The sequence below is a fragment of the Adiantum capillus-veneris genome, chromosome 14 (assembly GCF_014529385.1).
Source record: "Adiantum capillus-veneris isolate H3 chromosome 14, ASM1452938v2, whole genome shotgun sequence".
In the NCBI taxonomy this organism is placed as follows: domain Eukaryota; kingdom Viridiplantae; phylum Streptophyta; class Polypodiopsida; order Polypodiales; family Pteridaceae; genus Adiantum; species Adiantum capillus-veneris.
The window spans coordinates 30,436,812-30,460,661 of NC_140944.1; the positions used below are offsets into that span (position 1 = coordinate 30,436,812).

The following is a 23,850-nucleotide window of genomic DNA, read 5'->3' on the forward strand; positions in this document are numbered from 1 at the left end:
TTTGGTCACGAGATTGTTGCAGCATGCATTTTATGTCGTGGGCTGCATAAGCTTACTTTGTATGACAAGTATGGGTAGAATTTTGCAATGCAGTTGTGGATTCTAAGGCTATTTTCAGATGCAAAACTTTGGCATTCACATTTTGGGCATTTGAATTTTGCCAGTTTGTTGCGCTTGTAGAAATTTAATATGTTTGCTTCTTTGCCACCTCTTGAAGAACCTATTAAGCATGTTTGTGAAGGCTAAATTTTAGGCAAGATGCATCGTTCAAAGTTTTCAAAGGATGGTTCAGTTAGGGATACATGCAGGTTGCAGCTTGTGCATAGTGATGTTTGTGGGCCCATGCAAACTCCGTCCTTGGGCAATTACCTTTACTTCATGACTTTCATTGATGATTACTCCAGGCATGCACCGGTGTATCCGCTTAAGGCAAAGTTCAAAGTGTTTATGTGCTTCAATAAATTTTTGGCTATGGCTGAAAATGCTCTAAATGTTCTATGGGCACCCTCCGTACCGATTGATGGGGGGAGTGTATGTCTCATGAATTTAATGCATTTCTGACTAGTCGCGGGATAAAAGTGTAAGGCTCGATTAAGGTGAATAATGATTAGTTGCATTCATAATTTAAACATTAAATTAATACACTAATTTTAAAATGACATAAGCAATTAAAGTGCAAACAATACAAAATAGTAGATTGATATGATAAGACCATATTTGTACAATGAGTTGTGTGCTTATATAGCACTAAGAGAGTGTAGCCTTAAGCCACATGTTGAGACATGTGTCCTAATACATGGCATAGGAGGTGGAACTCTTAGGTGAGAGGTAGTCGCATGTAGGTGGCACATTGCTAGTCATGCAAAGTGTAGGGTTGCTTCCCACTAGAGCATGTGAGAGTAGCACCTTAAGTAGTTGTTCACATAGGCATAGGATGGAAGTAGGTTTAACCCTAACAATCACCCCCTTAAACCAAATTTCATTCTATGATTGCGTAAGATACATCATGCTTAGATCTCAATGGATTCAACATGTCATGGTTCATACAAGGCTTCCTTAGGTAGATGCATGGGTTCACATTTGGAAGCATAAACATGGTTCTCGATGTAATTCTCATTGTTGTTCTTGATGTAGATGATTTACTAATCACTGGATCAAATAAGAGACATATTGCTGAATTTAAGGCTGATATGAATGCTACTTTAAGGATGAAAGATTTGGGGCTGTTGCATCATTACTTGGGCATACATATTAAGCAGTGTGATGGTGGTATTGCCTTGTGTTAGACAAGTTTCATAGAAACATTTCCATGTAAGTTTGGACTTGAGGATTGCAAACCTATTGCCACTCCCATGGAAACAAGTTTGAAATTGAGTCTTCATGATGCTGGTGATCTTGTAGATGTCACTCTTTACCAAACTGCTGTTGGATGCCTCATTTATGTATGCAACAGGTTAGCACATTTATGCATAGCCCAGGGTCTAAGCATTGGCAGGTTGTCAAAAGGATTTTCCGCTACTTGAGTGGCACTTTACATCTTGGAGTGTTTTATCCCAACAGGGGGATGATTGCCATTGGACTTACATGCTTTTTCGCACTCAGATTGGGCTGGTTGTTTTGACACGCGAGTGTCCACGGAGTGGTTTTTGTTTCATGCTTGGCAGTTCATGTATATCATGATTGAGAAAGAAGCTGTTGGGGTAAAGCCCCATGTGGCCGGTTGGGCCAGGTGCCCGCCCACTATACTTATTCCATTATGTACATAATAGAATAAGGGGGCTCACATGTAGGGAGTGAGTTTTAGCCCCTGCAAACACGAGGTCTCCTCCTCTCCTCTCTTCTCCATTGTTGCACACACTCACACGCGCTCCCGCTCGCGCACTTCAACTGGTATCAGAGCTTAGGGATTGGGAGCACCATTGGAGCTCAGCGAGGAAGCAGGCATAGAAGCGACAAAAATTGCAGCACATTTTGCAGATCTGTTTTGGCCTACCAAACATCTTCATTCAAGCGGATTCTCTCTATTCTTGATTGGTTTTTTGTCCTCTTCAACTTTGCATAAGAAAGTTTTGTCAAAATCTTCATCAATTTTGAGATACGTCACTCAGACTGCCTGCACGTCTAGGGTACATAGCTGCTGCAGATTTTTACAAATCTGTTTCGACCTATAAAACAACAGGTTTCATGTCCATTCCCTTCATTCCCAACCGTTTTTGCGTGGTCTACAACTTTGCAGAAGGAAGTTTCTGGAAATTCTGAGCGGTTTGGGAGATATGGGCTGATTGGTTGCAGGTTATTCAGAAAGTTGAAGATTATGTATGCCTATTGTAGTGATTTTCTACATTCGAAGAGTTCAGATTGAGATTTTGTCATTCTCTTATTGTGTGTATTGCGGTTTTGCTCTCAGTGAAGAGAGTGTGGGTTGAGATTTTCAACAAATTTATGCACACACATTGAGAACACTTCGTGGATGTATGCATTATTGTGGACTCTCAGGTTCGAGAGTGGATTCATCACAGGTTATGTACATTGACTAGTGCGATTAAGCAGATTTCAAGAGTGTGGTGCACAGATTTGCAGAGAGTTTTGCAATCATTTTGTGCATGATTGTAAACTGAATTTTCAGATGATTTGGATGCTCATTTGCTACACATTGATGCTCGTTTATATTGCCATGTGGATGCACATGATGTGCGCTTTTCGGCGGATGGTATTCTTCGCCTTGCAATGGCATATGTGGGCTGATTTTCAGCAGTTTTGAGCATCAATTTGTGCCATATTTTGGTTGGTTTACATCCACGTTTATGCTAGTATATGCCTCTCTTGTAGAGTGCGGTTGATGCACTTTGTGTTTCGGATTACCGGATTGTTTTCCAAGTTTAGGGATACTTTGGGGCAGCTCATGTATGCTTGAGTGCGGATTTTTTGGGCATGATTTGCTCATGGTTTTGAGCATGTTTATGGCATGTTTGGTTATTATGATTAGATAGCCAAATACTACCAAAACTCTGTCGGATTTTTCTTGCGAGTTTATTTGTTTATGCACATGGTTTGCAATCATGTTTTGATTGCATTTGGCACTCAGTGGTTGCTTTGCCATAGTGTTTTGGCATCACATTGTGAGAATGTTTACTCACCAAATTACGTCATTTGATATATATGTGGTAATCTCTTCAGGAGGGAGATTGTTGATGATAGTTTCATCGATTACCACATAGTGCTCTTGGATTAGAGTGGGTTCTTATTTTGGCATCATTTGAGCGGTTTTGCTCACTCTGTTTCCTTACATTGATCGCCATATTTGCTGATACTTCTCTTAGACAGCTTATGCCAGCTTATGTTGTATTTTGACAGTACTTGGTGTATGAGTTAGCCAGGATTTGGCTAGTGTCAGTTGATCGATTTGTGCTTGGTCTTGTCACAAGTTATTGCCATGGATTTGGCATGTACATCATTGTCAAGGTTTGTGCTTTTCCATACAACGTTTGATGGTTCAAAATTTGAGTTATGCATGATGCATTGACTCAGTTGGGCCAACTGTTGCCACTACAGGGCATGGATGCTAGGCCAGAGTCTATGACTGACGATGAGTGGGAGGACTTGGATGAGCTTGCACGTTTGACGATTATGTTACACTTTGGTGAGTCTGTCTATCGCATTGGTTTGGATGCATGTACAACTAGAGAGTTATGCCATAGATTGTGCAATGCTTTTATCACAAATGAGTCTAGAGAGATGCCTACAGTCAAAGGACGATCTCACAGACATAGAAATGTTGTGTGTTGGCATTGTGGTCATACAGGGCATGTACGCAGGCGTTGTTTTCGGCGGATGAGACAGTGCAGGAGACAGCACAGGAGGGATGCTATCACTTTGGATGATGTGGGAGTAGATGTAGCGTATGTGGCTACACATGACGGAGATTTCGCCTTTGCTTCCATGTTTACTCTTGACTTTCTTATGTCGATTTTTAACGACACATTACCTTCGCATTGGATACTAGATGTGATTGCTAGATTTCATGTCACGCCGAGTTGTGAGTGGTTTAGCACAAATGCTAGTGGTATGCTTGGACATGTGTGTCTAGCTTATGGTTTAGTGCATGACATAGTTGGTGTAGGAGATGTTAGACTATTGTTGCCGAGTGGTGAATCATACGTGTTGCGAGATGTACGCCATGTGCCAGGTTTGATGCAGAGCTTGATCTCTGTGAGTCAGTTACGAGACAACGGATGCCAGGTAGTGCTGGATGAGCACAGTTTCAGATTGCATCGTTGACAGCTAGTCATAGCTAGAGGTGCTAGTGTTGGCACGATCCATGCGATGCGAGTACATCACGTATGAGACGGCACAGTGTTCATGAGTATGCAACCATGCAAAGTGACGAGGCACGTCTCCTTTATGGATAGGTTGTATGATGCTCCAGTTTGTGAGCATGTTTAGCTAGTTGTGCATACATTTGTGCAGCAGGGCATGTCATTCGTGGATATGATGACAGATATGGATGGCTAGAGTGATGAGGATTCAGTCGTGATTCACTCATTCATGGATATGCTTAGGCTAGAGTCTGATGTATGTGAGTTAGAGCTAGGCATTGCTCTTACCACAAGGGTTCATGACTGACAGATGCTCTTGGTGCGCATGTGACATGCAATGGACACAAGGATGAATTCCAGGGATCGGAGTTCGGGGGTCAGGGTGATTTCCATGAGTGGATTTTTGAGCCAGATTTGACTGAGATGGTCAAATTGGCAGATATTGCTAGGATTGCATTAGCATTCAGGAGTCTCATTTACAAGATACTCATCTTGAGACCCGAGATTGCATTTGTGATAGGTGCATTTGAAGTGGGGACAGTGATTCGTGTAGTGATTGACATTGGCCTTGAGCATAGGGGTACTTTGTAGCGTAAGGTGAGATACCTGCAGGATGTGTGCGGCTTTAGTGAGGAGTATGGTTTCGGTCGCTCTATACTTCCTCTACAATTAGAGCTGGATGCACACAGATTGAGTGACCCAGTGGGCGTTGGCTGAGGTCATACTTGTGATGGCCTTGTATAGGTTTTGTACGGTTTTCTTTTCTCTCTCACGGCGGCATTGGCCTTTACGTGGGAGGTTGTTGGGGTAAAGCCCCATGTGGCTGGTTGGGCCAGGTGCCCGCCCACTATACTTATTCATTATGTACATAATAGAATAAGGGGGCTCACATGTAGAGAGTGAGTTTTAGCCCCTGCAAACACAAGGTCTTCTCCTCTCCTCTCTTCTCCATTGCTGCACACACCCACACACGCTCCCGCTTGCGCACTTCAAAAGCAACCTATTGAGGGGGGATTTGCTACCATATACATGTGGTAGTGATGTGTGTGAACATACTTAGGACCGCCCGATCATTTTTTCCCTCACAAGGAGGTTTTTCCCCCCGTACATTGTATATACGCCCATCATTCTAGGGCTATCTATCTTTCCATCGCACACTAAGTAAAACACTCTCTATTGTGTGCCTTGAGCTTCCTTTGTCTTCTCCAAGCTGTGTATTTTCTTGCAACCCTAATTTTAACAAAGTCTCAAGTGAAAAGGTAGACCAGAGGAAGGTTCCACATAAATAAGAACTTGTGTTGTCACAAGAAGAGACTTCCCTCCTTTTATTTTGAGGATAGAAACTCGTAGAACTGGGAAGTATTGTTAAAAAACACAAGGGCTCTACATGAGCGAGTGCTCCAATGATTACCTAGTTAGAAAGGGGCTATTTATACAAAAGACCAATAAACATGATGTTTTTGTGGTGATTAGACATACTATATCTCAAATTTATGAAATCTGGAGTCAGGGAAGCTCATGGCTATCCCATCTAATTGTCAAGGTTGTTTGTTGCTACATCACAAAAATGGATACTAGTAATAGTGATATGGAAAGAGGGCTTATGTTAAGACTATTGGGCATGTGAGAACCCAAGCGTAAAGCCAAAACTAAATGTAGTCTAGTGAAAGACCATATACTCTAGTGAAAGACCAACAAGCTTTGTCAATCTTATTTTCTAAATATCGTTTTAAAAGCACCACTGGCTTTCTTTCTAGATGATCTTTGATTTTGGAGTCACCCTTTTGCTCTTCTTTGGCATTGTTATCCCTATTTTGATAATCAGTAGACCAGTTCTTTTTAGATATATCAACTACCCTCAAAAGATCCTCCATGTTGTAGCAGTGCTTTGATATGTTGTAAGAGCTTCAGAATTTCCCTTGTTGCACCCTCGTTGCACTTGTTGCTTAGTCCACCTTGAGAAAATCCTCTTTGCCACCACTCGGAGATCTGCAACTTTCATTTATTTGTAGGCTACTACCTTTGTACGGTGTTTAACAGAACCTACAAAATTTAGCTCGCTTATCTTGCTAGATACCATCGTTTCTTGGCTAAATGTTTTATTTGCAACGTTTTGAAGCACTTACAAAACTCCTAGGTTCAATCAAATTTTGCCTTTTGAGATGCTCGCTGATTAGCTTGCTTTTCTGCATTGGTTAAAGGCGTTTTGAAATGCTAAGAGAGCTTGTCATCTCCTAGCTGCTATGAGATAGCGTTTTAAAACACTGTATGCTGCGTAGTGGGGTTTTAGTGCAATTGTCAGCACCCTCAAGTTTTTGGTAGCATTTTGAAACTCTCTACATAGAGAGATCACCCCCTTTGGTTACCCCACCTGGGGATGCCTTGTCTTGGGTCTGTTGTTGTAGGTGCTGCCTATCAACATGGTGAGCTACCACTTGGTCTTAGCATTGGAGGAATTTGGTAGGCAAGCAGAAAGAATGTCCCTTCCAAAGTTGGTGTGAAAGAGGTTTTTTTTTAATTAAGAAAAGGGGTTATTAAGGTTACAAGGAGGGTAGGCCGTTGGGGGAGGCCACGTGCCAAGGACATTGTCCCACATGCACTATGATCACCTGGTGGGGTAGGGTATTTGTACCATGTGGAGACCACCCCCTCATTGTCTCAAGTAGTGGGGAGAGAGCTCAAGGAGCTCATGGCCATGGCGATCGCGGGTAGGTGCTGCGTGGGCGACATCGTCGATAGCTTGTGGTGGCTATGGATGGCGGGGTCGATGCTGGCTATTGAAGGTGGGTTGTAGACGGTTGTGACAGTAAAGTCGGGCGCCCGTAAGGGCCGCATTCACATGGGGGGCCTTGTGCCCACCTCCACCTTGGCTCTAATGCCACTGTAAGGTGCACCGGCTAGGGAGGATGGCCATGGAAGGGTTGAGCATGCAAAGAAAGGTAGACCTGATATCGTTATGCTTACATGGGACGTGACATTTGACGTACGACGTGACATTTGATGTACAACGTGACATCGTTATGCTTACATGGGACGTGTTGTGGGTGGATGCATTGTGTCTACATCTGACGTCAAAGATCACCCTTGACCTTTGGACACTTAGAATATGACATGGACTTTCACTAGATCTCTAATTGACACCATTTTTCTGGAGGGGGTGTATTTCAAACATTTGCTATGTTGCCTCACAATCTAAGCTAGAACACTTGTGCCATAATCGTTTTGTTGCTACGTCTCTCTAAAACACCGACACATTGGTATGCTACATTTACTATTGCCTCATGTTCTAAGTTATATCACTTGTGCCATTATAATTTTGTTGTTGCTTCACTCTAAATGAAAACACTGGCACATTCGTGTGCCACTATGCTATCCATTGGAGAGAGAGAGAGAGAGAGAGAGAGAGAGAGAGCGAGCAAGTTTAGATTTCTTAACAAGCTTCAAGGAAAAACAAGTGAAAGGGTCACGACGGCTTTCTAAACCAATAAGAAATGATAAAAAATCAGGTTGAGTATAGCTAGAATCAATGTTTGTGAAAGGATTGCCTCGGCTTTTAGCCTTGAGCGAGCTGAAAATCGAGACTAGTTGGTTACCAACCATGGTAAAGGGAAGAAAAACCAATGAAATATGTGAAAAAATCCTCCAAATTTCAAAATTTATGCTAGTATTTCTGGTTTGCCTTTGCGAGGAGGAATCTTGGCCGCCAGTGTTCAGGATAGGTGTGCCTCAACTTAGCCTCGAGCCAATTGAAAATTGAGATTAGCCAATTACAAGCAATGGTAAGAGAAAAAAATTGATAAAACATACGAGAAAAAAGTTCAAAATCCTACAAGTTTGAAAATTTATACTAGTAGTTCCGATTTGCATCTTCACATGCAAGAGTCTTGGCTGCTTGGGAGAAAAGACTTTCCCAAACATTGTCGACCGCTCTCTCTCTCTCTCTCTCTCTCTCTCTCTCTATATATATATATATATATATATATATATATATATATATATAATATATATTATGTATGTATGTATGTATGTATGTGTGTGTGTGTATGTATGTATAGAATATACTAGAATTATGCAAGGTGAAGCTTCACTTTGGCATTCTAAAATAATAGAATGAAAGAAAAGTCAAGACATGTCAAGGATGTGAAATGAAAGGTGAAATAAAAATATCCATTCAATATTTTAAAACCAAAATAACATTTAAGGTGAGTTTCAATCATCACCAAAGTATGAAAGTATGCCTAACTCAACTCGTCTCTAAGGCTTCTTTTAGAAAGCCAAAAAGCCATGCAAAAGACCTACGGGAGTAGTGCATGGAAGCTAAACTAGTGATATAATCTCTCTAAACATTAGTGTATGTCAAATGTTACCCAAAGATATGGATCTAGTAGGCCGTGCCAATTTTGAAACCATTTAGTATTAGAGGGAATCTTGGAGGATTCCTTTAATGCTTAGAACTGAAAAAGCAAGGAGGAGACACGTCGAGGGGGAGAGAAGAATGGAGATGCCAGGTGTGTGGAGCAACGCGAGGGTCTTGACTCTTGTTTGGGACTAAGTTGCAGGTCAGAGAGAGAGAGAGAGAGAGAGAGAGAGATTCTGCGGACGGGATTGCCAGCAAGTCATTGCTCGAGCACATTGCGACAGGATTTTGCCAACAGCCGATGGGGCGCTTTGGTTCGGGGGTGGTGCAGTGTAGTGGAGCAAGTAATGGAGGCGGTCCCATTGATTGAAGGTTTGAGTGATGTGAGAGAAGTCAACATGCAGGCGAACAAGGAGATGCCCAGGGAGAGAGGGAAAGAAACGGGGGATCGTTTTTCTCTGGTCCAATCGCAGTATGTGGGATAGAGATTCTTTTTGCATTGTCTGCAGGCAATGTGGACATCTGGGTATTGTATTGGAGACTGATCTCCGCTTGCTGCTCAGGAAAAGGAAACATTCCAGAGCAAGGCGGTGGCTTGAGCTCTCCTAGGTATGGTGGCAAAGGAGGGTGGTTTGCAGCTCTGTAGGAGCAGGATCAGTAGATCTGTGTCTTTGTCTTGGTGCTTCAACTTTGGACTTGTAGATGGTGAGTTGGTGGGCTATCTTACATGTTGCAAACGTTGAGGCCATGGCGGAGGGCAAGAGTACATATGATAGCGATGGACAAATGGCGAGGAATGAGGCAAGTAGAGCTAGAGGAGGACGTGGAGGAGAGAGAGGTGTGAGGAGTGAATACAAAGAGGGTTGTCGTCTGTCAAGAAAACGGTAGTGACGCTGGTTGCTCCCGCTCTTTCTTGCAGCTGCACCGAGTGGCCCCAAAGGTCCAGGCTTGTATGTGTAACAAGCTCATTCTGATCATGAGGATCATCGTCCGTGCAGCCTTGCAGGTCGCGAGAGAGAGAGAGAGAGAGAGAGAGAGAGAGAGAGAGAGAGAGAGAGAGAGAGAGAGAGAGAGAGAGAGAGAGAGAGAGAGAGAGAGAGAGAGAGAGAGAGGGTGCAGCCTTGCAGGTGGAGAGACTTGCAGAGAGTCGAGGCTGATGTTGAGGAGCGAGCAGCAGATGTGAAGAAAGAGCAGCGAGGGAAGCTTCAAGGAGAGCTCTGCGGATTTTTTTAGGCTCGCTACCTTTTCATGGTCGCAGGCATCGTTGAGTGCGTCTGTGAAATGGCATTGAGAGAGAGTGAAGGCAGAAGCAGGGAGACCTGTGAAATGGCATTGAGAGAGAGTGATGGCAGAAGCAGGGAGACGCCTGTGCGAGGGCGATGGTGTGGAGAGAGAGAGAGAGAGAGAGAGAGAGAGAGAGAGAGAGAGAGAGAGAGAGAGAGAGAGAGAGAGAGAGAGCGCACAGAGCCACAAACCGGCTTGGGGGGTGGTTGTTATTCTTTTCATTTCGAATTGAAAGATTCGATGGGAATCTTGGAGAAAAATTAATTGGGTTGCGGATAGACCGAGTAGGTAGTAGGTGTAATGTTCAATGAGTCCTTTAAATTAAATCACAATAATGTACCCCTTTTCTTCACAAAGTGCTCTTTGTTAGAGTGTATTATTTTCTCCCCAAATTCCCATTTTATTTAGCCTTGAGTTGGGCTTTTGGTTGAAAATGAGAAAATAGCTCAAAATTTGTCCTTATATGCCTTGCCTTGACATGTATCAAAGCATTGGTAAATGCCCGACCAAACAAATGAGGGGGAGCCCTCTCTTCAATCGGTTTCTCTCATTGCTAAGTAGCATTACATGCTCATGCTATATAGCCATCAGCTTATGCCATGATTTGTTGGGATGCAAAGGTTGTTCCATCACTTAACCCAGATCGTTGATCTTATAAACTAATATTGGGATAAAACTATCTTGAGACTCTGTGATTAATTTTTTTCACAAGATTATTATTCTAGATTCATAATCCTATGGACTCGTGTTGAGGCCAAGAATTCACACACGTGCACGTTGGTAAGGCGTTGAAACCTCGTCCTAGTGGTATAGATTTGAATATACTTTTCCTCTCGAGATTACTTGTTGTTCTTTGATTCAATTTTCATGATCAATACGCCATCAACCCTTCCTTCAATGAGAGGATGCGTAATGGAAATGGCAATATGACAATATATTTAATTATTGCAGATGATAGGTGGCAAAAGCAAAAGCAGTCAATGAAAAATGCATAAAGATAACACGTTTATTGATATTGTATTATTAAAGTGTTCTTTATGAGCAATGGTCAATTTATGTCCGGGCGGACAATTTGTATTCATTTTGAGCATTCAAGAAATCTATAAATAAATACGTGCAAGAAGAAAATGTTCACTCTTGCAGGGGGGGAAGATTGCACCCAATGTTCTATGTTATTCTTCTCTTCTCTCGCTTCTACTCTCTCTGTGTCGGTGTAACGCACTTGCACTCCCCTCTCCCTCATGCTCTCTCTCTCTCTCTCTCTCTCTCTCTCTCTCTCTCTCTCATCGGTGTTGTATTGGATTCTGTGTGCACACGGTCGTTCAGGTATGCAAATCTATTGATTTTATCGTCAGACGTGTGCAATTTGTGTGTTTTGAAGGCCCTCCGCATGTACAACTGTTGCAAGATGATCCATTCAATATGAGGCTCTCACTTGTTATTCCTAGATTTGTTTTCCTGATCAATATCTCATTAACCATGCGGAGCCCCTTCCTTCAATGAGAGGAGATCCATGGATAGCCCCTTTCTTGAATGTGAGGCCCTCACTGCCAAGCCTCAACACTAAGTAACACCGGCATTGAATGAAGGGGGTGAGAGGATCCACGGTGGAGAAGTCCGTGCACGAAATTCGAGCCAATCGTAGCCACAAATGTCGTGTTAAAACTAAACACGGACACGAATTAAACTCCAAAATCTAGGCAGTGCATGTTGGCTCAATATATAACATTATAAACACACGAGAAGGTACATGATGTGTGTGTGAGTGAGGTGGTTAGCCCATATAACCCGATGTGAAGATGTGGGTTCAAAAATTAGGCAGCAAGGCGATGGGGAGCCTCCATATTTGCCTCGATTTTTGCATTGTTCGAGTTTACCTTGCCTTGAAAATCTGCCCGTCAACTACGACCATGGATCTCTTTACAATTTTTGCACTTCCCGGGTGGGTTTATCCTGCCTCAAGATTTTGCCCGTCGACCTCGATTGTCGATCCCCTCACCGCCCCTCATTTAATGGCTAGTGTTAGTGTCTTGGACTGCCAAGTGGCATTGTATCCAGATTCCATAGTAGAAATGGCGGTAAGAGCGGTGATGGGCGCTAGTAGATTACCTTCAAGTTTCTTCATTTCCCCTGTGCTACGATCGTGCAATCGCAACCTCAGCAGACGGTCCTTTGCTTTTGCATCAGTTGCAATGGCCTCTTTAGCGGCGACAGCAGCTCCTCCGTCAAAGAAAGTATGCAGAGAGAGAGAGAGAGAGAGAGAGAGAGAGAGAGAGAGAGAGAGAGTGTTAAGGGCACCTTGGCGCCGGCAGCCCAAAGTACAGCACAGCTGTTGCAGTGCTGCATCATCAAGTATGACAAAGATAGAAATCCTAGGATTAGGATTAGAAACTACAGGGTGCAACTATGCAGCTGATGTAGCTTGATCAGCTCGTTCTCTCCCGCATCAATTAATGTAGGAGAGGATTGTAGGAGCTGAAGGAGTTTATCCTAGCTCTTTGGCAAGATGGTTCAGCGTGCTTTGATCTCTGGACTATGGAGGTTCAGCAACAAGAGCATGAGGCATTGTTGATCCTCATACTTACATGACCTATTGTAATAGTCCTAATCCTCTCTTGAAAGAGACAATGATATCCAATGTTTTGCTCCATTCTTGGTTGTTAGAACTTTTGCATTGACAATTCTTTGCAGCTGTGTGATTGTGTTTTTGTCTACAGGGACATCATTGTACATTTGTTACGTTTTCAATTTTTGGCTTATCTAGTGCTTGGTTTTTTTTTTTGGTGTGCTTCATTCAAATGACCAATCGCTTCCAGGGTGTTCATGGTGCTTACATGATCTTGGATCTGACAAATCCAGCAATTGCTTTAGCATTTTCTGTTTCCGGACGGTCATGGGACTTGGGGATTGCTCAAATATCCTTGGGGTATTGAGAGAGATGAGATATTTAGGAGATATCAGCAGATGTCTATCTATGAGGTTGGATGGTAGTAGCTAAAATTTTGGAGAACCAATATCAATACATCATGCATCTTCGATCATTAATGGACTTGGCCCTCTATTGTGGTGAATGGTATGCTCCTGGTTCAATGGTTAGGCTTTCTACAGGCTTGAGTTGACAAACAACATGCAATCGGTGCAATGTCTTTACTTTTGTTCAGCTTGCGGTCATGTCGCTCTCACATCCATGAAAAGTCTAAAGATTTTGGGCAACACAGGTGTCCCCAATCTTGCATCTTGATTAGAGAGCAGTTGTGCCCACTCTTTTAGAGAGAGTTGCCCTTGTTGGGCTTGATGAATACTCTCTGTCTCTCTTGCATTTCTCCCTTCACTTCTCCTCTCTCTTTGTCCCGTGCTCTCGCAGGGAGGTGTTAAAGTTTAGGCATCTCAAGTGAACTGCCCAATGTAATCCCATTATTTAGTTTGGCTTTTAGGTATTTATTTCACTTATCTGTCAAAGTCTTGGGTAGGGCAATTTGCTGGGATTGCTATATAAGCAACCCCTTGCCTCCATTGTATACACATTCAGTTATTCATTGCCAAGGTTGATTAGTTCATGAGACTCTCTCTCTCTCTCTCTCTCTCTCTCTCTCTCTCTCTCTCTCTCGGGTGTGTGTGGGTGTGTGCGCACTAATAAAAGGAGAAAATTGTCAAATGGACCATATTTCTATCAAGAGAGAGCAAATTGGGTATTGGCACCATTCATTGGTAGTTGTGTTAAAGCTTTTATGGATGACTTCTGTGTCTACAGTAGTAGGGTTGAACACCATGAGAAGTTGCAGATGGTATTGGCTCGATATGATGAATGTGGAGGATAACTATATCCAAAGAAATGTCATCTAGCACAGCCAAGGGTGAAGTTATTGGGCCACATGGTGTCAGAAAATGGCATTGAGGTTGATCCTGACAAGGTTAAGTCTATTATTCTTCTTCCTTCACCTACGAGTACAAAGCAATTGGCAACCTTTATACACAAAGTGAAGTACATGGCACGGTTTATTCCATTGTCTTCACAGCTTCTTTATCCATTACAACAAGTGGCAAAGCATGATTCATTGCAATGGGATGACAAGTGTGAAGAAGTGTTTCAAGAGGTGAAAGAGGTGTTGTTAGCCATGCAGGCTCCTGATTGGGAGAAAGTGTTTTATATAAATCCATCAGTAGGGGATGATGCCATTGGAGCCATGCTATTGTAAAAGGGGAAGGGCAGTCATTATATGAGGCCAGTGTATTGTGCAAGTCGAGTGAAGTTGGTAGCAGAGAGAAAGTTCTCGGAAGTAGAGCTAGTGATGGCCAGTGTAATATTTGCTTGTCGACGATTTCGTCATTACTTGCTACCACGACCTTTTGTTTTCTTGACAAGTTATGCTTTTTTGCCACAGTTAATTAATGGCACTAACATGTCAAATGTGGTGAAGAAATGAGTAATTGAGCTGCAAGAGTTTGAGTTCTCTTTTCTAGTGGAAGACAGTACAAGAGCTACCCTAGCTGATTTGTTGACTTACAAGGAGAATCCTCTTCTTGTTAAGGAAGAGGCAATGAGAAAGGTAGTTGAAGAAGTGCCACAGATCAGCAATGCACATGTTTTGTTTTTTGATGGCTCATACAGAAAGAGCCATGATGTAGCTTCAGGGGGTATAGCACTCTACGATCCAGAGGGGAAGCTAGTGTGCAAGAGAGGGTTCAAATTGGATGCTCATAGTAACAATGAGGTTGAATATGCTACTTTGGAAGCCGGATTACACATTTGTTTGAAGCATGGGGTTCGAAGGTTGAGCATAAAAGGTGATGCCTTGTAGTGGTGAAGCAAGTGTTGGGTGTATGAAAGAGTAAGAACACCTCATTGAAGGAAATGTGTTTCAAAATTAAAGGCCTGTTAAAAAGGTTTGAAGCATGAAGCATCAGACACATTGAACGTGCTCTAAATGAAGAGGCGCATGAAGCAGCTCAAAGCATGATTGGGGAGCTATTTGTGTTGAGGACCACTTTACCTCTTTATCATGGCCGGGAAAGTTTGGCTCAAGAAGAGGAGTTTTTGCTAACATGAATCATTCCAAAGGAGATTCAGAAGTTTAAGAAGTATGGTTTTGTGCGTAGAGCATACAGGTACAAATTGATTGGTGATGTCTTATACATGAAAGGGGTTGATCTCGTCTTGAGACGTGTACCTTGGCGGGAGGAGCTTTATAGAGTGTTGGAAGAGAATCATGAAGGCGCATGCGGCGGCCATTTTGCTCTAAAGATCACCTTGCATAAGATCTTGCAAGAGGGGTATGTATGGCCTAGTTTGCACAAGGATGTTCACCATTGGTGTAGGTCTTGCAATAGGTGTCAAGCATTTGGGAAGAGAGTGTTGAAGCCAGAGCTACGAAAAACCATTATGGCATTTGATGTGTTTGAAAAGTGGGGGATTGATGTAATAGGCCCGTTACCTATCACAAGCAGGGGCAAAAGCTATATTTTGATTGCAGTGGACTATGTCTCTAGATGGGCAGAGGCTATCGCAGTAAAACAGATCACTGCAAAGGATGTGGCAAAATTTGTGTACGATGAAATATGTTGCAAGTTTGGGGTGCCACTAGAGCTACTTTCAGATAAGGGGCAAGGATTTAGAGCTAAACTGCTAGACTTCTTATGCGCGAAGATGAAGATTAAGCACTAGTATACCACTCCTTATTACCCACAGTGTAATGGCCTAAATGAAAGGTTCAATGGGGAGTTGGTACAAATCCTTTCGAAAGTGACAGAGCACCAAGGAAAGAATTGGGATTTGGAATTGCCTAGTGCATTATGGGCTTACCGTACTTTGGTGAAGACAGGTACATGGTTTACTCCATTTCATTTGGTGTATGGAAAGGAAGCATTATTGCCTGTGGAGGTAGAGTTGCCTGCAGTAAAGATGCTAGAAAAGTTGCTTGGGCCGCCTAGTGATGCATTCAAAGAGAGACTCTTACAGTTACAAGAGGTTCAGTTGGATAGGATGAGTGCATTGGAACATTATGGACAGATGCAGGATAAGGCTTTGGCAAAGATAAATGAAAAGGTCAAAAGTAAGGGTATCAAGAAACATGACTTGGTTTGCGCTACAACAGTAAGCTAAACAACACCTTCCAAAAGAAGTTTCAAATTAAGTGGGAAGGCCCTTTCAAGATAGTGGAGTGTTTTCCAAATGGTACATATCAGCTGGCTAACCTGGATGGGATTCTACATAAGTCAAGGGTAAATGGATTGCGTCTTAAATTATATCATGCCAGGTTAATGATGGTGGAGCAAGATGAGCTGTCTACAGAACAAGTAATGTTGGTGAGGGATGAGGAGACCTGTGATGAGGCAAGTCTCATATCTCTTTTTGCTGCTGCTGATCATGAATGATCTAGCAGGCTAGGGGATGGGCAAATTATATCAGGAGTTTTTTGGAGCAAGTACTTGCGCATATGTACATACACATGCATGGTGCATCAAATAAAGGATTGGCCATTTTCCAGAGCCAGGTAGTTACGTGGGGCCCACATGTGTACATGTAGAACAGCATGTACATAGTGCATCGATTTTCACTATTACCAGTACCAGTGTGTTTTTCCTATAATAATGAGGAGTTGGCAGCGCGTAAAACTTCGCGAGGAAGCTATCCGCGGGGCGACGACATGAGGTAAGCAGGTGCGTCAGATGGCATCGAGTGGCGTCAGGAGGTCGAATGGGGTCAATATTTGCACGTGGATGAGTACGGACACAACGTGGGTGTTTCCTTGTGATAATTATGCAGAAAGGTAATCATGAGGACCATCTTTTGGAGCCACTTCACGTGGTTACGGGATGCATTATTGAAAAAAGCTGAGTGCCAGGTGTGCGGATGATGCAAAAGGGTGACAACTATGTACTGCGAGGTCAGTTTTTGGCCTATTTGGGGTCCGTTTGAGGTCAACTAAAAGGCCAAGGGTGCCCAAATAATAAAGCTAAGTGTGGGAACTGAAAAACAAGAGAGAAGACCAGAAAAAGAGTGGAGAGAAGAGGAGGAACAGTCGCAACTGTGTTTTTTGGTGTTTTTGGAGCTTGTTTTGGTCAAAAACTACTCATCCGAGGTTGGATTTGAGCACTTTGACATTGTAGACTAGGGTTTTGGGCCGTTCCGGACGCGATGGCGCTGTCCATTTTGCCAAATTCCTCATTGTTTTTCTTCTGTTTTGACTGTGTAAGTTTCTCCTATGAGCGAAGCTTCTGCTCCAGTTTGTGATTGTATTTGGCTTATTTTACCTATACTGTGGAGCTATTTGCCCCCTTGGTGTTGGCCCAAGCTCATTTGTATCTAAATATCAGAAGATCTCCTCTTTTGAGCTGAGTTTTTTGGGTGTGTGTGTGTGTGTCTCTGTGTGGAGTGGGCAAGTGGATAGTCTCTCTCCTCTCACTCTATCGGTGTGTTCCCTGTCTCGGCCAGGTGGGTTGTGTAAGCCGAGTGGTGCCCCATAGTCTGTGTGTATATCCTTCCAAGATAGTGTGTCAGGTCATTATAGAGGCGTTCTGTGTGTTTCCATCCCGCTCACACCGCCAAGCATGACACAGTGCCAGAGCTAGATTACAGCAGATGGGAGTACCCATAGAGCTCATTTGCGGGGTCATGGCAGTATACAGTTCAGTAGTGGGGCATGTACGCAACCCTGAGGGTATATCCACACCAGTTTACTCCACTATTGGGGTGAAGCAGGGTTGCCCGCTCTCTCCTACTCTATTTGGTATGTATGTGGATGAGGTTTCTGACTACATTGAGAGAGATGGTGATAGAGGTGCACAGTTGGCAGGGACATGGATTCCACTATTGTTATATGCTGATGATATTGTGTTGATCTCCGACTCTCCGGAGGGGATGCAACGCCACTTGGATGCTTTGCATAGGTTTGCCTAGGAAAGTGGTTTGTCCGTCAACCTTGGTAAAACCAAGGTCATGGTATTTAATACCTCCCCACAGTCGATTAGGAGGTCAGCACCGCATTCACTTACGGCCAGGAGACGGTGGAGTATACAAATGCTTACACTTACCTTGGAGTGGTTTTCGTGGGTCAGCATTTTCATTGAGGAGAGCAGCAGAGACTAGATTGACTAGAGCCCATGCAGCATTCGGTAGATTGAAAAGGATGTGTTCACAGGTTCAGTTTCAGGAGCCTCAGACGAAGCTCTGGCTCTTTGACACTTTGGTGGCTTCTGCATTGCTTTATGGAGCTGAGATTTGGGGACCTTCACTGGATCATCACGGGAGGACAGGCCGTAGTGATGCATGGGGGGACATGGAGAAGCCTCTGGTCTCTATTATCTTGCGGCTCATTAGAGCCAAGGCTTCAGTACCACGTGCTATTGTACGAGCAGAGCTAGCTGCCCCCCCACTAGTGGTTGAGGCGCTCACCAAATCTGTCTCCTTCATACACCGCATGTGGGAACTTCCGAGAGACAGATATCCCCGCCTTGCACTTGAGTCCTCTCGACAGTTAGCCATGCAGGGAGATACAACATGCAGGTATGGGGAGATGACATCATGGTTTCAGGCGCATGGGTTCAGCATAGACAGATTGCCTCCATTCCAGGACTCATTGGATGCGCCCTCTCTAACTCTTACACAGTCCAAGATCACCAAGCTCATCCACAAGGACTTGACTCAGCTAGACACCAAGAGGACATGGATACAGCCAGCATAGGAGCTGGGCACGAAGATGACTTTCTACAGAGAGCATCTCCTCCAGCTTACGGAAGATGGGTTTGTGATGAGGCCCAGATACATGGACACCAACTTGTCTCATGGGGTACGATGTGCTATTGGCCAGATACGCACATCTTCACACCAGTTGCTGCAGATCGAGATTGGAAGGTACAGTGGAGTACCAGCAGAGGCTAGGACATGCCCCTTGTGTGACATCGAGCCTGAGACAGAGTTGCACTACACATGCCACTGCCCCGTCTACTACGAGATACGAGGCCGCTTCCATTGCTTGTTCAGAGAGGGCTTTGGACCATTCTCTAGAGTCATGCGGTACGAGGATCAGAGATGCCTGGGCTTGTTTTTGCTCGAGCTGCGCAAACACAGAGAGGGCCTGATGAGAGGAGAGGCTAGCCAGTCTCAGAGACAGATCACAGACTTATTTAGAGCTGCCACTGGACACCCGAAGGAGTTACTACCTCAGCGGAGCGAGTCGTCTCATGCCAGAGGCACACTGATCGACCGAGCGACTTGAGTTGGGGAAATCCAGACGCCCACGACTACGGAGGACTACACAGCATCGACGGAGGCTGCATCGAAGGATTCGGATCACTTTGGCTCGAATCAGAGAGGGCTTTGGACCATTCTCTAGAGTCACAAAATAGAGATGCCTGGGCTTGTTTTTACTCGAGCTACGTAGACACAGAGAGGGCCTGATGAGAGGAGAGGCTAGCTAGTCTCAGAGACAGATCGTAGACTTCTTTAGAGCTTCCACTGGACACCCGGAGGAGTTACTACCACATCGGAGCGAGTCGCCTCACGCCAGAGGCACACTGATCGACCGAGCGACTTGAGCTTGGGAGATCCAGACACCCACGACTGCGGAGGACTGCACAGCATCGACGGAGGTTGCATCAGAGGATTCGGATCACTTTGGCTTGACATGCACGACGCCCGGTCAGACTACTGACCATGGAGGAGATTGATGAGATCCGCCATGGTCAGACTACTACCATGGAGGAGATTGATGAGATCTGCAAGCGACCGATGCTGGATCTCTTGTGATCTAGCTATCCCAGCTAGCTGTTTAGCTGCTTAGTTAACACCTAGCAGTTTAGGATTCCATAGTATTTTATTTTGTCATTATGTCATTTTGTCATCTTGTTACTCTGACTTTGTATCAGATCCACCACATTGTAACTTTCTGGTCTCATAGGTCACTTTGGCCTTTTGAAGACGTTAATATAACATTTCATATCTCTCTCTCTCTCTCTCTCTCTCTCTCTCTCTCTCTCTCTCTCTCTCTCTCTCTCATTGACAGGGCGACTGAGCTCGGGAGATCGAGACGACCACTACTGAGACACAGGAGCACACTCCATCGACGGAGACTCCAACAGAGGATCAGAGGCATTCTAGCACGACACCCAGAGTGTCATTGAGGGCCTATTTCACATTTCACATTTCACACTTCATTTTTCATTTTTCACATACTTGTACTTCAGGCATTGTATTAGATTCACCACTTTGTATCTGATGGTCTCATAGGTCATTTTGGCCTTTTGAAGATGTTAATATATCATTTCATTTCATTTCATTTCTCTCTGATAGTTTCCTACGACGTTAAAACTCTCCTTCTTCTTCTTCTTCTTCTTCTTCTTCTTCTTCTTCTCTCTCTCTCTCTCTCTCTCTCTCTCTCTCTCTCTCTCTCTCTCTCTCTCCCCCCTTGGTCTCTATGCTTCGGCATCGTCGACTTTGACATGGTATCAGAGCCCTTGGTGGAGCTCTATGTCGCTTGAAGGCCTTGGAGGAAAAGAAGCTGTCCCATGCAGAGAAGAGCCTGCGTATTACTCCATCTTGTTGTCGCTGCCCAAAATGAAGCAGTCCTTTGCGTTCTAAACCGCTTTCCAATCCCGGCGCCAAAAGCTCCCCCGCGTTGGTGTTTTGAAACGTCCTCTACGACTGTGTCCTATCCCACTTCCCTCTGGTTCCAGCGTTTTGAAACGCTCTTGCTGGCGCTCTCTACGTTGATGCCTGGGCCCTGCACCCGCCGTGCGTTTCAATACGCTACCCCGCTTGTGCAGCGTTGCCCGCCTCTGACCTGCTGCGCTTCAAGACACTGCTTTTGCAACGCCATCCCACATTGCCACCCCTTTTGCTAGCGTTTTAAAACGTTGTTTCCAGCGGGCATGGGTGGTTGTCCTTGGGTGACCGATTGCGCGGTGAGGCGAGATGACAAGGCAAAGGTGAAGAGAGGGTGTTAGAGTTCTGACACTGTCTCGGTGCGGAGCAGCTTGACAGTAGCAGAAGAGAGGGACAAATTGGAGTTCTTGTGGCTTGGGTATCTTGCGGCTTGGTTCGTGCAACCACTTTGGAGTGCGAGAAGGTACCAGATTACCAGTTTTTGCAACTTCAACAATGGCCTCTCCTTGCTTGGGTACCCGCGACGACGATGACCAAAAGCAACAAGTGGCTATGGATAACAAATCGTCAACCATCCCTTTAGCGGTGTGTGCACCGGCACAATTCTCAAGGAACCCGGTAAATTGTTTTGCTCAAGTTTGTGAAGTCAAAAGCAAATCCAAAGTTTGCTAGAGAACAACGGCAAAGGTCAGCTGGACACGGATGGCAGTACCAGTACTTAGTTAGCTGCCTCGGTACCCGGGAGGTACGACCACAGTCATGATTGTGATTCGACGCTTTGTTTGGCTCGAGAGTTTGAAGCCAAAGGCAGAAGCATGAACTCACAGGAAGACAAGGATAAAGGCAAGCTGGACAGAGATTACGGTAATAAAGATTTGACAGAGGAGATCGATTGCTATATAAGCAACCGCTTGCCTCCATTGTATACACATTCAATTATTCATTGCCAAGGTTGATTGGTTCAGGAGAGACTCTCTTTGCTCACTCCTCTTGGTCTCGACGCTTCCGCATTGTCGACTTTGACAGGAGGGACCTCTCGCAAATGCCCAATTAATTCTAAAAAAATACTTCATGACTCAATGAAGTATTTGGGGGGCCCTCTAGAAAAATACTCCACATCAACCATAGACTAAAAACATGGCAGAAATTGCATCAAACCAACAATTTGATCCCACAGTGACCTAGGAACAAGGATCTTCCTCATACCAGCTTATCGGGTGTGCAAATACATGGCTCGTACCGCCGGAAAAGCGTCTACATCAAACCAAACAAACTCACATGTAGCACTGCAAGCAGCATGATACTCCGCCTTTGGATTTCCACTTCAATCGGAATCACTTTATCCTTGAAGAGTAATCCTGGGGTTTGTACCACCGGTGGTGTTAGTGTAACGGGATGACACCACGTGTCAACTGAAAAGAACAGATTGGAACAAATTTTTAGCTCTTCAAACAATTGAACTGAAAGAGAGAGAGAGAGAATCCACGCGAGAGACGCAGAGTGGCAGAGTTCTGGTCTTAGATGGAAATGGCCCCAAACCTTGGCGCCCTTTCGGTATTTCTTTATATTGCTTCACCAAGGTACACTGTCTGAGGGACTCTACTCTGCTTCTCTGCAACTGGGATGCAAGAGAGTGAGCCCTTGGCACATATTTAAAGGCTCTTGGCCCCTAAAAGCATTTCACATGAAAATCAATGCTTCTAATACCATATGGTCCAAAACTCACGCCATGATGGCTGTCTGTACAACGCTGCCATGTCAGCAGCCAACTTCCTCAAATTGCGGGTAGGTCCGTATAGCACTACTATGTCATCATCTTTACGCAAATTGTCTGTGCGTGTGTGTGCTCTGCTTTATTTAGGGTTTAGGCCCCTCGGCCAGTGTATTGCAATACGGTAGGGTTTGGATTTTTAATCCTAACCCTTTGCCCCTCGGTCGTCTTCACTAAGTTGGTCTTTGCTTCTTCTGCTTCTATGTTTTAGGGTTTAGGCCCCTCAGCTAGGATCTGCAAGTTGGTCCAATCTTCAGGAATTGCCACTCCACCAGATTGTCAAAGTGAGGGAGATGATTGGATGAGCAAGCAAGGAGGTTGAAGGGGATCAACAACGCTATTACAAAAAGGAGCAGCGCACCGAGAGAGAAAAAAGCAAGAAGCAAGGGAGAGGGGCATTTGAGGAGGAAAGGGCCGACGAGCGGCATTGCAGAAGGATAAGCGATAGAGGACCGACGAGTGGCAGTTTGGAAGACGAGGAGAAGGTTTTTTAAAACAAAAAACCACGAGTTGCAGTTAATAAGAAGGGACGCGCAGCGGTATATAAAAAAAAAGGAAGCTGTCGTGGGGAGTGGAGAAGAAGATAGAGATCATAGTGGAGGTGGGGCGATATTTTTCTTGTGCACCCTTCATGTTAGTGCTAGATGGGTACTTCTTGGATCAAAGCACCAATATCGCAATCATGAATGGCTGTAATTGCATTGATGGGCGTGCAACTTTGACATTGCCTTCGCCACACAAGATTTTAGAGGGCCAACAAGCAGCTTTGCAAAGAATGAGAGCTTGTAAGGGTAGAACGCAAATAGTTGCAAGAAAGCGAGCAGCAAAGGGTGAATAGAGCCGACCAGAGCATGAAAAATTGACGAGCGCTGGAGAATAGAGAGCGATGAGCAAAGCTATTGCATGGAAATCGGAGTTGAGCAGAGAAGCTTTGATCTGAAGGCAGCGTTACTTTTTTTTAAAGATTTGTAAAAGTTGTTATCACTGTAAAACAAAAGACCAAAAGGATTGGCACGACAAGGCTTGGCACGACAAACATAAAGAGAATTGCAGGTTTTTCTGTGGCTTGCGTAGAGAAGAGAGCAAGGCGAGTTTAAGAGTCTCTCGCGCTCTCTTGGCAAAGGGCCATTCTACTCGCTCTGCAGAAAGGCAGTAGTAAACTAAAATCCGATTGTAATTAGACTGTATGTGGAAATTATAAGTTATCAATAGTTAAAAAAATAGTTCAAAAGCGTTGTTTGGGTCTTTTCTCACATCTTTTTCCACAGCAAGCAACCTTGTGTTGATCTGTTGGCAAAGGGCCGTTCTACTCGCTTCCGCTCTTGTTTAAGCAGAAAGGTAGCAGTAAACTAAAACCCATTTCTAATAAGACTGTATGTTGAAATTTATAAGTTATTAGCACTTAAAAACTAGTTCGAAAGCGTTGTTTGGGTCTTTTCGCACATCCTTTCCCACAACAAGCAACCTGGTGTTGATCCCGGCTCACTAACCGCACATATTAAACTCGACATCTTTGGTGAAC

At 44.3% G+C, this 23,850-nt stretch overlaps 1 protein-coding gene across 1 annotated transcript in view; it reads left to right on the top strand.

Annotated features, from left to right (window-relative positions):
• Positions 1–11,988: 11,988 nt before the first annotated feature.
• The window catches only part of LOC147442162 (protein DJ-1 homolog A-like), a 44,850-nt gene continuing 32,988 nt past the window's right edge, over positions 11,989–23,850 (top strand). The window contains exon 1 of the mRNA XM_086528446.1: positions 11,989–12,191. Within this exon, the coding sequence (XP_086384572.1) occupies positions 12,030–12,191 (162 nt within the window). The 5' untranslated portion in view covers positions 11,989–12,029. The remainder of the gene's footprint in view (positions 12,192–23,850) is intronic.